The sequence below is a fragment of the Canariomyces notabilis genome (genome assembly GCF_033297395.1).
Source record: "Canariomyces notabilis strain CBS 508.74 unplaced genomic scaffold N656scaffold_16, whole genome shotgun sequence".
NCBI lineage: Eukaryota > Fungi > Ascomycota > Sordariomycetes > Sordariales > Chaetomiaceae > Canariomyces > Canariomyces notabilis.
Genome location: NW_027041838.1, coordinates 577,777 through 593,621, shown reverse-complemented (window position 1 = coordinate 593,621; position 15,845 = coordinate 577,777). Strand labels below are relative to the sequence as shown.

The 15,845-nt window shown below is 54.2% G+C and overlaps 6 protein-coding genes across 6 annotated transcripts; 2 read left to right on the top strand and 4 right to left on the bottom strand.

Moving 5' to 3' along the window:
• Positions 1-1,814: 1,814 nt before the first annotated feature.
• On the bottom strand, positions 1,815-2,597 carry N656DRAFT_781073 (uncharacterized protein). Its single transcript, XM_064815512.1, has 3 exons — positions 2,561-2,597; positions 1,940-2,473; positions 1,815-1,868 (listed from the first exon to the last, which is right to left on the bottom strand). The coding sequence occupies exon 2, from the start codon at positions 2,331-2,333 to the stop codon at positions 2,007-2,009; it is 327 nt and encodes a 108-aa protein (XP_064668804.1). The 5' UTR covers positions 2,334-2,473; positions 2,561-2,597; the 3' UTR covers positions 1,815-1,868; positions 1,940-2,006.
• A 1,505-nt stretch (positions 2,598-4,102) lies between these two features.
• On the top strand, positions 4,103-5,108 carry N656DRAFT_177846 (uncharacterized protein). Its single transcript, XM_064808760.1, has 3 exons — positions 4,103-4,376; positions 4,443-4,502; positions 4,569-5,108. Exons 1-3 carry the CDS (start codon positions 4,222-4,224, stop codon positions 4,864-4,866), a joined length of 513 nt encoding a protein of 170 aa, XP_064668803.1. The 5' UTR covers positions 4,103-4,221; the 3' UTR covers positions 4,867-5,108.
• A 437-nt stretch (positions 5,109-5,545) lies between these two features.
• On the bottom strand, positions 5,546-7,211 carry N656DRAFT_790708 (uncharacterized protein; the record flags this gene model as incomplete). The annotated part of the gene is made up of 2 exons (XM_064816911.1): positions 5,546-6,117; positions 6,185-7,211. The coding sequence occupies 2 exons, from the start codon at positions 7,209-7,211 to the stop codon at positions 5,546-5,548; spliced, it is 1,599 nt and encodes a 532-aa protein (XP_064668802.1).
• A 5,622-nt stretch (positions 7,212-12,833) lies between these two features.
• N656DRAFT_781065 (uncharacterized protein) lies at positions 12,834-13,040 on the bottom strand. Its single transcript, XM_064815511.1, has one exon. It carries the CDS (start codon positions 13,011-13,013, stop codon positions 12,852-12,854), a length of 162 nt encoding a protein of 53 aa, XP_064668801.1. The 5' UTR covers positions 13,014-13,040; the 3' UTR covers positions 12,834-12,851.
• Positions 13,041-13,737: 697 nt separating this feature from the next.
• On the bottom strand, positions 13,738-14,377 carry N656DRAFT_781064 (uncharacterized protein). The gene has a single exon (XM_064815510.1). The coding sequence runs from the start codon at positions 14,029-14,031 to the stop codon at positions 13,759-13,761; it is 273 nt and encodes a 90-aa protein (XP_064668800.1). The 5' UTR covers positions 14,032-14,377; the 3' UTR covers positions 13,738-13,758.
• A 407-nt stretch (positions 14,378-14,784) lies between these two features.
• Positions 14,785-15,483, top strand: N656DRAFT_781061 (uncharacterized protein). The gene has a single exon (XM_064815509.1). The coding sequence runs from the start codon at positions 15,158-15,160 to the stop codon at positions 15,437-15,439; it is 282 nt and encodes a 93-aa protein (XP_064668799.1). The 5' UTR covers positions 14,785-15,157; the 3' UTR covers positions 15,440-15,483.
• The last annotated feature ends 362 nt before the right edge of the window (positions 15,484-15,845 follow it).

Here is a 15,845-nt window from a genome sequence, read left to right as displayed (position 1 = left end):
CGCTGTGATCCGGGGTATGTGTTCGTACATTCGTAGTATGGACATATGTATGTGCGGTGCGTACTGTGCCACTGTAAGGGAACAACAAGTCAATCACCTGCCGATACGGATTGTGGCACGTAGACGTCAAGGCGCAATCAGCGGATGGAGAGAGAATGGGTATGAAGATATCATCAGCACAGCACGGACAGTGTGCTACAGGCGGCAAAAGCTCAACCAACGGAGTATGTATGTAGGAGAAAACCCAAAGGGAAAGAGCAACGTCCAGAGAGGGAAAAAAGCAAGACTACCAAGGTAGTTTCTAAAATAGCCGCGGATGTCAAACCACCCGAACAGGCAGGTAGGCGCTCACCCGCACCAGCTTTTGACTCGGCCGCCGTGAACCCGCGTCTAAGGACCCCTCTGACTAAGAATTCAGCCGCGATTTCCGGCTGGCCCGGCCGCGCGGGATGCGGATGAAGCGGGATGCTTAAGGATGCTGACGTTTGCTGGCCGGAACATGGCAGGTAAGCGCCGTGGGAACGGGATTGGGCGGGAGTTGGGGAGCAAGAATAGCCGACGTTCTACGACCCAGTACTACCTTACTTAGCCAAGCTCACCAAGTCTACCCAGAAGGAGTGAGAAAAGACAATGCAAAAGATGCAAACCGGAAAAGGGCGCCTAGTGAACGGAACGGACTCCGGCGTTCCTGCTCTCTTCCCAAAGCGGACAAGAGTTGTCTGACAAGCGCAGGGACACAGTGCACTGCAGCAGCGAGCGAACGTTAACGGCGGCAGCACAACACGAAGCTTGCCAGCTCTAGGCTCCTGCACAGCAACATCGAGACGCCAAGCGCGAAGCTGTCCGTTTTCGACCAAAAGAGAACGTTGTGTAGCACGACGTCCCGTGGTCTCCGGCTATCTCATCTCCTAGCCGAGACAATCTGACCAAGGATTAGCGGTTGACACAGATCATAAATACGTAGTAGACTATGCTTGAGGGAAGTCTTACCAGGCAACATGTTCGATACATGGAGCGCCTCGCTCTTGCTGTCCTCAGAATGCGCACAAAAGGAGCAAGTCCACCCATCACCTGCTTCGGGGTAGTATAACAACCCCCCCCCCCCCACCTCCCCCCAAAGTTTCATCGCCCACGTACTTCCGATAACACCAGTGCGGATACCACGCACTACGAAGGCACCTAGCATTTGCGTCTTCTCACCTAATAATCTAGAGAGCAACAATTCAATCAAATTTCTGCCACATTGGTACAATACAAAGCACCTGTTATAACATAATTAGCATCGAATAGAAAAAGGATGCTAGGCCAAGGGAGTTTACGGCTCGCCTAAAAGGCCCCTTCGGGTTCAATGGGGAAGCGCGTCTGCATCTTGGGGATGCGCGGGTGGGTTAATCGGACGGCACGGAAGAGCATCGCAGATCACCGTCGATCCCGAGCCGAGCAGCCGCCTTATGTCAAGATGAGCAATCAGCACCGGTTCAGAAACGGCACGGCCTCGATCCAGTGATATCTCAAAATATCATGCCGCGTAAACGCGTGCTGGAAGATCGTCAGATCCTGCCTGTAGAGACGATGTAGCCAGCTAGGTACGGAGAGCAGCATCCCACTTGCCCGGTGTCGCTTCTTGATCGCATCGTCGCAGCTGCGTCTAAGTCAGCCGGCCAGATACGGACAATCTTGATGCAATTGAAGGCCCGGTGTTCCCTTCAGCGCCGGTAGGCTAAACTCTAGCTGTTCTCCCGGCGTGTTGTATCACAGCATAAGGCGTCGAACTGGGGCACAGCTACACGGGCAATGATATCTAGCCGCAAGCGCAGTCTCGCCTGTTGAGCCAATCCGGACGACCGACTTGGCGACGGAATAGAAGGCTGTATTATAACGTTGAGCCGTATCATCCTCCGGCATTGCAACCGTCACCTCGGACGCCTGCCGTACGCACCTAGTCGGTTTCGACGCACAGAGACGGGACAGAAAAGAAGCATTCCCGCAAGCGGCTCAGGCTGCGCTTAGGTTTGATCAGGCGTTGGTAGAGCACCGAACAATGCAGCTTGCAGTGTCGCATTCGAGATTTTGCCGGAGGCGACGGCGGCTGGATGCGACTTCTTCAGCGTCGTATCACTCGTCCAAGGGCTCGGAGAATTCCGTCTCGCCTGCCTCCCCGGCTCTCCGCTGCAATAGCGACCCCGAGGGCTGTCTGTCGCTGGCGTTGAAGCGTTGCGACTGGCGTACACGTCGATCCATGTCGACGAACGCCTGCCGTCTTGCCAAGCCATGCTTGGGAGGAGCAAGAGTTGCAGGGAAAGGATCGCAGCCGTGCCCAGTAAGCACGCCATCAGGCTTCGGAGTGAAGGTTTGTTGTGGGGCGGGGACAAGCGGTTGCCGGTCCCGAACACCGGCTGGGCCGGCGGATCCCGCACGAAAGGAGCCGGATGTTGGGCTGGCGGCAATGAACACAGAATTCGCCGGTTATAACCTGGGGATACTGTTCATCCGTACACGTACAAGTAGGTAAGGTAGGTAGCCATCTTCCAAAGACCTCGGATTTAGGTATGTACTGTACCTTGGTTGAATGTGTGTGCACTGCTGGGACGCCCTCGTTCGCGGGCCGATGTGCTGTTCAGAGCTGAAGGTGCTTCTGTCCAAACAAATAGAAACCGGAAAGATATCTACAGTACCGTCCGTGCAGACGGAATCGGAAGTAGTTGCATGTTCGTACATACCTTACCTACCTACCGATCGTGTAGTGAGGTGTCGTGGAGTGAAAGCGCCGGTACAGTGCGAGTTCCCTAAAACGACCGTGGTCACGGACCACAATGTGGCCTTTTACACTGTATCCAAGCCATGTGCCATACGCTGTCGTGACTCTGCCCGCAAGCCGCCAGCAAAACGGGAAGGAAATCGCAGATTTCTAGGCCCTAGAAAGTAAGTCCATCTAGGCAATCGCAATTCAGTACATTCAAGTGCCTATATCTGGAATTTCGTGCTAAATTTTGAATGTTTAGCTGGTGTACTCCGGTGCATGTCGACCACGGTCGCTTTGTGGAGGGACCACGGTCGTTGTAGGGAACTCAGTGCAGTGGGTCTCTGCCCCGGCGCACGGTTCTTGAGTGTCGTCTCTCAACAATGATTTTCCCAAGTTCCAACGCCAAACCATTTTGGGCTTTGTACGGAGTACCCAGCCTGAAACAACGGGTTTGATTTCTGTGCAGCCCTATCAGTACATCTGTACGGAGGTACTCCGTACTGTTACCCGTAACTTTACTCCGTATAACCAACGTCATCCCCCTTTTGGTTGTTGTGCATCGTCACTTCCCTGATTCCATGATATGGATGCAGTGCATTAGCGAAGGCTAGAAACCGCTTGTTATAACTTCGCGGTGCCCCGGAGCCCAACGGTTGGGAGGTTGGACAAGCAAATGCGGTTTCCTTCAATGCAACCCGTCTGCAGGGTTGCCCACAGCGAATGATAAATTGCCCGAAGTCTACCTTCGTACATCGAGAATCGTCGATCGTGAGAACTTGGGCCTGGTGTGGGTGGGCGGCCGTTTGGTTCTCCTTCAAGTGAACTGTGTCTTCGCAGGTAGCCGGCACAGTTTATACTCTCGTTTGACTTGTCCTATCTTCTCTTCGCCTGCCTCTATTAGTAGTTACCTATGAGTCTCTACGCTGCAAGTTAGAGCACTATATGATGTATACAAGCAGAACATACAACGCCACTCTTTGGTGTAACTGCAGCTCGCTTAACCGGCACTTCGTACTGTACAATAAGCAGAGCTCTGAATTCGTCACTGTGATTTATCGATCAACAAGCGCGCGAGAAATGCCCAGCCTGCAAGCGCTTTGGCATGTTCCCGTTCTGGCGCATGATCGCATACCTACTACGAAGGCGCCTGCGCCGGGATGGGGAGTATGTACATACATACAGCACACACATATCTATTTGAAGTGCACATCACTTGCCTTTCTGGGTCGGGTCAGTTAGTTGATAGGGATGATACCTCCGTATTGGCCCAGCAGACGCAATGGGACTGAACGGGCGCTTGCGAGAGCGGGCTGACGACTAGACTCCACACAGTCCACAGTGGAGAATGCACAAATTGAGAAGGGGCTATGGAAGAGTTTGTGAAAGGAAGAGACGCTTCTCGATCTTGGACTGGTCCATCTCCACTCATCTAATATGTACTAACAATGCGCGGACTCTCATCTCTCTGATTGCGAGGAATGGGACGACAGAGGCGGGGTTTGGAATTGCAGGAGGTTCCTGGTGGAGTGCCTAGAGGTACGGAGCTTACCGATAGACCCACAAGTACGAAGTATCCGTACCTAGTGTACGGAGTATGTACATACGTTCGTACTTCGTATGAATACCACCTTACGTAGGTACCTAAGTCTCTGCAAGCTTTGCTAGCGGTGTAAAGAAAGGACGTTGACCAGGCAGCAAGCTCTATGTTCATAATATCTGTGTTACGAGATCTCTGCATTTGGCCGCAGGCCAGTCGTTTGTACGACTCCAAAAACCCGCTTTTGTCAACATCACAAGCGACAGGATCATTAACTACCTGTTGCAGGGTATCTTCGATCGCCGAGGCTAACTTGATGGAGCGGCACACGCTAACTGCATGGCCCGTGCTCTTTTCCGATCCAGATCAAGTGCTGGTGGTTCGGGAAGGCGAGCCTCAGTCGGGGAAAACTGACGTGGCTTGCTTCCAATCCAACCCTCTCCCATTCTGTGACAGCCGGTTTTCTCCCACCATACCCAACCAAGACATCTTCTGCAATTGGCCATGCCTGAGATGGAAGCATGCCGCCCATGTAGTCATCAAACCATCAAAAGAGGAAACCCAAGAAGCAGAGGGAAAGAAGTAAAATAAAGGCACTGATTAAAAGGACACATCTCGAAGAAATCTATCCTCTTCTGGTTTGACATGGTCAGCTTGGCAATTGGTGTAAATCTGAGCTTGACATCGTCCACAGTGCGGAATTGTCCCCTGACCGTTTTCCCTCCCAATCGTTCCTCAAAATTTGAGAACGTAACCTAGGTAGTAATACACACTTAATTGACGGATTAATACAGCTCGAATATACATTTGGCGAATATGTATGTAGTAGAAAAGAACAAAAGTGCCGCATCGGTGAAGAGACGGATAGGGAAGCAGTCCCGTAGCATGCTGGCGTGTTTGAGGCAGGACCAGGGAGGTGGTATCGACGAGGAGTTGAATTCTTGCGCGGCGCGACCTGGCCTTTTCTATCCCGGTACGTGTACTGTACATACACTGGTGTACATACAATACACACCCGGCGGATCACGGTTCCGCGTTGTGTTCCGGAGGGGTAAGTTGGGGCTTTGACATGGGAACACAGGGTGCCAGGGCCACGGCAAACCTTGCCATGTTGCCTTTCTCGCTTTTCGAGAAGCACAATGTCTCGCTTGGAAGACCCTTGCTCCATGCCCGCACCCTTGGCCCGGTTTTCGTGGCCATCCTGGGGATTACCGCAAAGGGAAGGGGGGCGTTGACGAGGCTGAAACATCGCTGGAAATTAAGGTTCAGTCAATATCTCCTGGTCTCGTGGCTGACGATCCTGGAACTCCACCACTGCGCATATTTTCCTCCGACAACCGGGGCGACGTCCGCCGCTCGCCTTCACCATAGTGCGATTGGTGATGCTGCTGCTGGTGTTGTTGTTGCAGATGGTGCTGCCGCGAAGGCCCTGGTGCCTGCGACGGGTGTGGGTTGTCTGACAGTAGTGATGACACCGAGTGGGCTCCAGTCCGCCCAAGTGGAGGCGGAGGTGCAAATGAAAGCGGCGCCTGTTGTACTTGGGGTTGGCTTGATGATGGAACCTGGCCGCTCTCCCGGGCAGAGCTCGCCCCGGTTCCCGCCCCTGGCATCGGCGACATTTCCCTTCCCGGACCTGAAGTCTCCCCCCGTCCTCGCCCGCTTGGTCGGTATGAGCCCAGGTCGCTGCGTTGCCGCGAGTGGCCTCTCCTGCGGCCCGGTGGCGGATTCGACAGCCCCGTGCTATGCGAGAAGGGCGGCGACCGAAGACGCTGTGATGAGCTTGGCGGAGGAACTGGCTGCTGCGGCCCTGTTGCTTTTCTCTTCCGTGGCGATTCCCCTAGTGCGTAAACGAGCCGGTTAGCCCGTGCCAGCGCCTCATGAACGCGATTTCACCTTGGACGAACCTGAGGGCGTGGCGGGCTGATCAGTGCTGCTCCGCCCTCCCGCCTGCGTCGTCGGCGGCTGCCAGTGGTGGAAGTAGATGGACGGCGACGGCTGTGGCTCCTGCTGTTGTTGTGACTGGGCAATTCCGGGGTGCTGGGCTGCCCCCGAAGCGCTCCCCGGCCCGCCGGGCACGTTCGTGTTCAGGTTTGGCAAGCTCGGCCCACCCGCATGCGGTCGCCCGCCCATCGTCCCTGGCATGCTCTGTCCCCTTGGCCTCGTGGGAGATCCTGGATAGCCTGACATGTATGCGCTGGGGGGCCCTTGCGCTGAGCCTGGCGTCGAGGGGACGCCGCTAGAGGTCGGGTACTGTCCGTACGTCTGGGCTTGCGAGTCTCGCCTCTGATGTTCTGGAGAGACGGGGCCCGGCGGCATCAACGCGGGCGGGTGTGGCTGCTGGGATTGCGACATCATGTACTGCTGCGCCCACTCCAGGGCTGCTGGCGGAAGGATTCCTCCGCCCATCCCCGCAAACACAACTGGCACCAGTGGCGGCGGGATCCCTCCCTGCAGAGAGGTTCTCAAGATCTCGTGCTCCACTCTCCTCTGTTCAAGGCGGTAGCTCTCCTGCCGGGTCCTTTCCTCCTCTTGCCGCCTCTTGTCTTCCTCTGCCTTGGCAACAAGCCATGCTTTCATCGACTCCTCATGCCACGACGGAGCCGTAGGAAGGGCGCCCAAACTATGGCTCTGCGAGGTCGGGGGTGGCGGAGCTGCCGGAGCTACTGACAAGCCTGGTGGCGCTGGGGGTTGCGAAAGTCCAGATCCGGGGGGCGGTTGAACTGGAGGCAGAGCCGCCGGCGGAGGCAAGTTGCGATGAGGTGCAGACATGAGCTGATCAGACGGACTGCTGCCCCCAGTGGTGATGAATAACGCCTTCTGGCCCGGATCCTGGTGTATCAAGGGGGGAGAAGGTCGAGATGTGCTCGGCGGCGTAGGTAGGTCATGGACAGGCCTGTAGCCGTACTGCACTGGCTTGTTGATGGTAAGCATCCTCGTCTGAGTGGAGGCAGCAGTGCGGACGAGGGAGAAGGGAGTAGAGGAACATGTGTAAGTCGCAGGGTCGGATTTTATATAAGGGGAAGAAAACGATGGCAGGGGGGGTTAGGGAGACAAGGGCCAGCAAGAGGTGGAAATAACCTTTATTGTAGAAAGGCAGAGCTGGATGTGGCGGCCAGCCTAGGTAGAGATGGTAACAGAGAAAGGTAGCAGGCGGGGCGTGTGGCATGAAACGTCCTAAGTACAGAGCCCACCTTCATCTGGCCATTGGCGCCGCAAAGAATATGTATGTACTTTGCTGAAGTAGGGGGGGGAAAAGGCGGGGATGGCTGATGCGATGAGCAAGCCAAGCCCAAGGTAGAAAAGCAACTACACTAGGTCGACTAGGTAGGTACTCTTCATCAAGGCGGAGCTAGTGTTGAGCGGGAGAGGCGAGGGGATCCTTGCTCCGTAAGGTAGCTCTTTCCCCGTCTCGATCTCCCTCGCCCTTCTGGGAACAAGTTGGGAAGCTGCGAGCCGTTCGGACGGTGTTTGCAGGTCCAGTCCAGCCAATATCTCGGGTTGGAGCGTCGAGCCACGGCGGGCCGCGAGTTACAAGCGGGAAGAACGACGACAATTTGTAGCTATTTCGCAAACCAGCCTGGTGGTTTCTGTTTTAGGCACGTAACCGAGCGGGAAACAATGTGGAGCAGGATTGGGTGTGTGCCCAGAGCTATTTCATTTGGGACCAGCGCGTATCAGAACAGATTGACGCAAGGGTATCGAGCAAGATGGACAAGGACTACCGAAGGGGTTGCCGGAAAACTCGAGACAGGCAACCCGGTGAACCCAGGACAGAGACGACGACTAAACGCTCAGGGCCAGTCGATTGGCGGCAGAGGTCCGCACCGAGGAGCCAGGTCGGGACGAGCTTGGCTTAGTACACTAGGACATCGAGATGGTGCATGGGAGCAGGGCCGGGAGCCAAGATACCAGGAGTCTGGGGAGGGAGAGGATTGGCAGGCCCATGGAACAAGATCTCATGGTATGGGGTAAGGCCGCCGTGGACCACGATCCGGGGCTTGGCCACTTTCCACAGTACATACATGCTCAGCGTCACCTTGACTCAGGCCGAGGAGGAGAGGTGCTCTGATGGAATGCCTGCCCTGCCCACACCACCGGAATTCAGGGAGTAGTGTGCTGTTACAAGGCTGGCTGGCTGGCCTGGGTGATCGCTGTGCAGAACGGAGGAAATTCGTCTGTTTTTAGCACGCGGTCCCGGGCCCCGGTCGATTTTCCCTACCAAGGTCGGTATGTATTGTATGTACCTGTATGTGTGTAGCCCCCCTTCTTGTTCCAAAGTCCAGGGGTGGGCTTGGACTGTGCGAGGAGCCTGGACTCGAGCAGGGTGCATTTTGGATCTGCCAAGATGACGAGGGTTGGCTGGCAAATGAGCGTGTGGAGGTGTGAGAATAACGGACCCTGCTCAATGGAGCTTAGGGTACGGATACATTAGAGAGAAGGATAATCCCCTAGATCAAAAGAACAGAGCGAAACCCCTCTGTTGCATACGTCGTTAGCATTCACCTTTGTTACTCACTTTCAGGTTGGTTGGCCAGAGACAGTTCCCCATACTTTCAGTAAGGGAGACAGATGCGCTCGCAGAGAGTAGGACTAGGCTTGCCCGGTTGGATCTCGTAGGCGGGTTCGAGAAACAGAGAATCGCAGAAGCGCAGAAACGCCATCTGATAAACGAATGCGGTAAACAAGGACATCAATAACAGTGGTTTCAGCAGCAAGTCAAGGCCGCAGATCTGATGTAACTGATTGGGGGACGCACGGAGGTACCACGGTCCTAGGCTCAAGGCCGTTTGGGTCCGGGTGCAGATGGGAGCGAGTTAACCGCGCAGTGTGGGTAGCTTAGGGTAAGTTGGCTGCAACACACGTCCCAAGTGACAACTAATGAGAGGACGCACCGCACCAGCCCCGGGAGTCTCAAATCATGAGGTGAGGTTGCTTATGGCGCGCCTTGAATGCGCAAACTGCCTGTACATAACCCTGGACCCCAAGAGCCATTGCGCTTCGGTATTGTCGAGGCATTAGGTACGGCGTCCGTATCTTACTCATGCTCGACGTTGCGTCCTAGATTGTGATACTTCAAGAGCAGCAAGTCATGGATAAATGCATCTTTAGAATGCACAGTACACACGGGGAGCCCTGGTCAACTACCGGGCCTGAGCGGGCGTAGTCGCGTGGGTACGAACTTCACCAGATATGCTGCAAAGAAACACACATTACCCAGTCGAGCCAGTTTTGGTAGCATAAGGTAGTGGCGAAGCGAGAATTGCAGTGGCATTGGCAACCTGTCGAGAAATAGGTGCCACCAGGCTGACTTGGTTCGTGGGGTCCAACCGGAGAAAGCAAGGGACCTACATACCTGGCTGATGACGGACATTCTCTGCATATGACAACTGATGAGCAAGCCAGGAGGATGCCGGCCGACAGATCACAAGAAAGGTCTTCGATTCGGAATGATGCCAATATGTATCGGTTAGTCGGTTACCTCGCTAACTATACCACCGTGATTTTAAAGACAGTAACGTCAACTGAGAGATGAGGATTTTGAGGTTCTGTTGAACCAGACCTGGTACGGAATGTATGAAGTAAGGGGTGTGGAAAACGGCCTTGAAGGTCCAGCCGGGATTTTAGGCACGGAGATACCCGCAAAGGGACACGTTCAGAAATTATCCACTACGCTAGCCACAAACAGCCAATCAAGGCGCGTGGTCGTTGACAACAGGTCAAGATGCAGCACGCGCCAACTCCAAAACACACAGGTGGTGGCAGGTGGTCTAAGAGGGTGGTCCGAGCGCCAACGCCGAACACTGCGCGCTTCAGGTCGCCTCAAGTCGGTTTCTCCTGGGCGGTAGGAACCACCTTACCGACCGTGAAGAAAGACTGAGTGTCAGTGGTCTGATTGTGTAGCAGTTTCTGCGCCAATTCACGGGAGACGACCTCTTTATGGAAACCCAGGTACCGAGGCGGACACCCTCACTAGCTGGTAGGTCCGACACAGATACACGCCGCGCAGCAACAAGGGTCGACGGAGAGAAAGGAGATCATGGCACGCATCCCGCTGCAGGCGGTCAAGCTGGGACGGGCAAGGTGCTTGCTTCTAGTAGGCTTCTAGCTGCCTAGGGACTTGTACCTCAATGGTCGATGTAAGGTAAGGTACAATACCTACGTTTGCCCCTTCCCTCGGCGCCTTGTCTACGCTGCCGGATGGCCGCCTTAGCACTTTCCCTCTCAATCTGACCTGAATTTCACAGGAGTGTACTTCTGCTTTGCAATGCTTTTCAGTGCATCCTCGTATTAGGATGCCAGTTGAGGATCCCAGACTTCCCTCACCGACCGCCCAAGATCACGGGCGTGTAAGGTACATCCCTACTAGGTCAGGTATGCAAGGCAGTAGCACAAGGTAAGGTAGCGTTGAGCGCTAAGTTGAGGTTTCCATCTTTCTTGGTTGTTACTCCAACTGTTGCTGAGAAACCGCATGCTTAACGGTTCTCTACAGATCCGAGGTCCTGCAGAACTGGACCCGGTTCTTTGAGTCGACCTGCAGACGTGTAGCCCCAGAGCCAACAATAGACAGCACAGCACACTAAGCCTGCTACGATGCCGACGCGCGATGAATGTTGCTCAACAAATCGGGCCCGGTTTTGTTTCACTCCGACAAACTCCATACTCTCGGCCTACTTTTGGTTCTGTCGTGTCTCATCAACTCATCATGAGGCAAAGACTACACACCGTGTTCTGCGCTCCGGAACCGCCATTGATGGGTCCTGGCCCGTTTCATCAACCTCTTTCTCGGTCTTGCAACACCCCGACTAGGGCAAGATGAGTCTCAACACCCTGCAGGCACGGGAAGATGACCGAGTTTTGCTGCTCGGATGCTGCAGAATGCCGACCGATGCTGCCACCTGCAGTCGCCTGTTAGCTATGGTCTGCGCAGAGTCCCAACGCACCCGATACTCCTTCAGCAAGGCATCTCTTGTTCTTACTTGCACGGCATATGCAACTCTGCATACATACGGCGCGTGCTGAAGGGGACTGTATTGGGTCCCTCACCTAGCAGTTGTCTATGTGCGGCACGGCGAGGAATACGCGAATCAAGCTGTGCTTTCGCTGTAGCGGATGCTGCTCACACTAGGTCAAAATCACCAGAACATGCCGGCCGCACGCCTTAAGGATCTAGATGGCTTGATCTGAGTTTACGCACAATCCGTCAATGCCTCCTCTCCGACAACTCCGACTGTGTCCCAGAGAGCCAGCTTGAAAGCTGTTGGAACAGATGACCAACGGCGCCGAGTATACCTTGACGCCGCGGGACGGAAGCTACTTCATCTTCGGACACCCCTCCGAGGCATGAAGACTGAAGCAGACTTCAGCTGCCGAGTAAAACAGACTACTTCAACTCGCAGGGCACCATCGTCACAAGCGCTACGGCTATACCCAAACGAAACTGCGTTGTTACTCGGTCGGGATATTTTGAGCATGCGCACTCTGTCCAAGGCAGAAAATGGGCGCGAGAAGTTTATTGCGTTGCTTAAGACGCAAATGAAGGCATGTCAGGCCCGCGGTCGTCCGTCTTTTGCGGTCAAACAGTACCTTCACGCGCCATCTCCACGCCTCTGTACCCAAGAGTCTACATAAACCTGCCCTTGACAGATTTTTGTCAAGATTCTCTGGAATAACAGCGCGACAAGAGAAAAGTTGGCCCCCCAATTGCCGATCCACCGCTGGGGGTCAGTGAGAAACTACAAATGAGTAGGCTGATCTATTCGTTATAGTTACGTCTTTATGTCTAAAGGACACGCAACACGTACGGTCAGTTATTGAAGGACATGGAAATGATATCCTGGCAGCCCGGTAGACCTTGGGGCCTCGCGCAATCATCTTGGCCGTTACTCAGTGCACCGTAGCCTCGGTCAGCACCCTTTTCTGGACTCCGCGTGGGAATCTGTACATGTGGCGCTTCCACGCCGGCTCAGGACCCTTGCTTCGACCTGGGTCACTGATGGAAGAGCAATCTGAAACACTACCAACTCTTACTTGGTAATATTGCGACCGCGGAAGGAGGACGGCTCGTTTGAAGCCATGTCACACTACATGCACGCCGTTTCTGGCCGGATTTCGCACCCCTGTACGCAGTAGCTCAGACTCTTGTACGGGCCGACATTGAAGACACTTGCCGCTTGGCGCCCCGGGACAGCGAGCCCGGAGAGAGCGCCGGCCACGGACGGATGGCCTCCCCCCCCCCCCCCCCCCCCCCGAAAAACCTCCCATCGAGTAGCCCCAGTATCTCGCAGACCGGGGACGGTCGAATATGTATTGAGTACGTGTCATGGTTCAACGAGCTTCACCATAGCTTTGGCTGTCCTTCCCCGAACCGGCTTGTCGGAGTCACATACTTTGTTATACGGCTATCGTGTTCCTTTGGGCTGTGCAGGTTCTGCTTTCATCGGCCCAATGGCAACAATACGGAATAGGACAAGCCAAGGAGGAAGGGTGAAGATCATTCCGCCGGCGAGATATTGTCTTTCACTGGCAACATTGGCCAGGTGGGTCGAGCCAATTTGGAGACGCAATACTAGGTCAAAGTGATTGGAGATCTAAGGGTATCGTAACTCCTACAGCGGCACATTTGCCCTCGAACAGGATTGGAGTCCGATTAAGACTTAAGCTGACCCAGACCCCGATGAGGCTCACAGGGTGCGCGATTGTGGCACACAACACCGACGCAGTGGAACGATCCATCCCTACTTGCGGGTGCGCTTGTTGGACACGGGGCTGTGCCTCGTACAGCCCTTTCAAGAAGCAGGATACAGGCACCGACGATGGGATGTACTTTACCACAAGCTCTGGCAATGGTTTCTGGCTCTCGCAGCGGTGCCTACATAGTCAGAATCCCACGGAATCAGCTGAGCGTGAGATATCATCCGGTGGAGAGAAACAACAGCCGGCCGGTCGGATTTCCGATGAACAGAGACGCGTATGCAGCATAAATCAGGCGATGGATGTCATGGTCGATGATCAAGGCTGAACGCCACTGGTTCCAGAGGCCCGAGAACTGCATATGGACTTTGGCTTACGCCCCAAGCTGTCCGCCCTGGCAACCACCTCTCCTCGTGTTCACGGTTACTTGCCTGCGGGATGTGACATGGGAGGATGCAAGAGTCACTTCTTGAACCTAGGATATCGGGCGACTCCTTCACCGCTACAAGGCTGTTTTAACTCGTTGGAAAACAGGGTACCAAAACCGCTGCCAAGTTTCCTGTGTCCCAATTTTGGGAGACTGTCGACTGTTGGTGAGAGTGAGGTAAGAAAAAGCCCCTGTTATCGAGTTTTGAGTATATTGCGAGCCGCAAACCCACTCAAGTTGTCTTATTCACACGTCCCTCGATTTCATGTTACATCGGTTGCACGGTCCGTGTCTTGATCAGTTCTGAGATGTACTGCATTCTCCTTCAGGGGCTAACGTCTGTTCCCGATACCATAGATTTCAGATGTCTGGAACCGACTGCGGCGCGGGATTAACAGACTTGTTCGAAAAGACCGACGAATGTTGCAAATTCATTGGTAGAGTGATGGGGGCCATGACGACGGAAGACGACGGCGATGGCGATAGCCCTCCCGCAAAGACATCTTGGCTGGTTTTTATGGCTTGGCGCTTCCGGTGTTCTGTATGTGTGGACATACATACCAGACTCAAATGGAAGATACAAACGGCGGGCTGCAGGACAAGGAAACACTGGTGGGGGCACCCGAATGCCATTGTTTCCGGCGATGTTCAACGGTTATCGTTGTCGAACTTGGACAGCCTCCCGGTCAATCGACCATAGCCCGATTTACGCAGCGCGCTGACTTGTCTAGTCTCCTAAGCGTACGGCAGTTCCAGGATTTAGCGGAAACCGTCGCAACGGCAATACTTGACACGCGTCCTGTGCACCGCGGCGGGTGGCTGCCGGAGCGAAAGAGTGGCGATCACCGTCGGAGAGACCTGCGTGGCCCAAGAGCTTCCTTCGATCGGGTTCTACGTTTCTGATGGATCTCGGTATAGATTAAAAAAACAAGGATGCATACCAGTCGCGGCAATGCCTCGGTCGTGCCTTCTCACCGCTTACGCGTAGCTAGGGTGCCGTATTGTACAATACATAGCTATCGTGCTTCCTCATCCCGCGCGAAACGACAGTCAAGAAGAGGCCGAAAGTGGAGTTTGAGGTTGCACAACACACAATTTATACGGGGTGAGCCGCATTTCAAGAATGCAATGGTCGCAGTCGGACCTGTCCGACAATCTCATTCACTTGAGCGGACAGGATCGGGAGCCGCTTGATCTGGGCTACGAATCATCCGCCAGGGCAGTATTCAATCTCCAAAGCCCAGCAACGTAACTGGCCTAAAAGTCGGTTTGAGAGAGTTATAATGGCCCAATCAATGTCTTGGATAGCTGCCACTCCCGCCATTGGTAACGTCATCGGCCTCGTCTATTCGTTGTTCCACCGAGAAGCGCTCCTCCTTCGGCCGGGGCGCCCCGAGAGCTGCATGTCAAATCGGATCGTATGTGCATCTGTATGGATGGGGACTACGCCAAAAACTCTTGATAGCCGATGGGAAGATGGAGACGTGGCAACTGCATCTTGCAGGCCGTATAGGACTGTCTGTGTAAGAAAGGTGCTCCTTTTTTTGATGTAATCACACCCGTTTATCACCGCGAAATGACCATATCCAGCGAAAGCAGTCGGCAAACTTTGCCTCCGTCTTCCGTGCTCTCGCTCGCAGATCGATTAGACTCTTGAGTTTTTTTGGCCATGCTCATCTGTGGTAGATGGCCAAATTCCAATACTATACTCTATGTTGGGGGTTAGTGTGGTACTTGGCTTAGCAAGGAAGCTTCGACAATGAAGAGTAACAAGAGACAGCTAGTGCTTCCTCACACTCCCCCTTTCCATGCCAACTCAGCATCTCAGCATCTACATACAATGGGCTTCTTGCTTCTGGCAGTAGTGCATCTGTCGGTTGAAGCTTGTGATCACAGGAGAGGGTGTCATGGGAGTTCGAGCCCCGGGGAAGGCAGTAAGCCAGCGAAGTCCAGTCAGGCATCACACGGTACTTACGGACAGATCGTGATCTCTGTGGTGTCGTTGCGGCTTGGTACAGCTGCCGACTTGGAGAGGAAATGAGATGTAACTTAACAAATGTCAATTCAATCCCTCTCCTGCTCCCGTTGACTTTGATATCCTGATATGCTATGCTGCCCTCGTGCCTTGTATCCAACAGTTCACCTTAGTGGTAGCTGGCTGACTGACTAACTAACCGACTATCTTACACGATATTACACGATAAAAGAAAACATTGCGATGGTAACCTGCCGTTGAGAGACCACGAACCTATGTAGGACAAGAGAGAGAAGCAAACGACACGAGAACGCAAGACGCCTACATATGCGGAATGGAAGCCACCCAAAACAAAATCCATAACGTCAAAATGGGATACCAGGCAGTAGTCGTGACGAACACCATGCTAAAGCCAAAAGAAACGGGTTGCGGGAAGAGGAGAGGAGGAAAGGGCAATTCAATGTCCATTCCA

Excerpts from the sequence above, each read along its gene's own strand:
- N656DRAFT_781073 (XM_064815512.1), bottom strand. The coding sequence starts at position 2,333 with ATGGCGTGCTTACTGGGCACGGCTGCGATCCTTTCCCTGCAACTCTTG.
- N656DRAFT_177846 (XM_064808760.1), top strand. The coding sequence starts at position 4,222 with ATGGGACGACAGAGGCGGGGTTTGGAATTGCAGGAGGTTCCTGGTGGA. Across the intron at positions 4,377-4,442 it reads TCGTATGAATACCACCTTAC|CTCTATGTTCATAATATCTG; the intron begins GTAGGTACCTAA and ends CCAGGCAGCAAG. Across the intron at positions 4,503-4,568 it reads TGGCCGCAGGCCAGTCGTTT|GGTATCTTCGATCGCCGAGG; the intron begins GTACGACTCCAA and ends TACCTGTTGCAG.
- N656DRAFT_781065 (XM_064815511.1), bottom strand. The coding sequence starts at position 13,013 with ATGGATCGTTCCACTGCGTCGGTGTTGTGTGCCACAATCGCGCACCCT.
- N656DRAFT_781064 (XM_064815510.1), bottom strand. The coding sequence starts at position 14,031 with ATGGCATTCGGGTGCCCCCACCAGTGTTTCCTTGTCCTGCAGCCCGCC.
- N656DRAFT_781061 (XM_064815509.1), top strand. The coding sequence starts at position 15,158 with ATGAAGAGTAACAAGAGACAGCTAGTGCTTCCTCACACTCCCCCTTTC.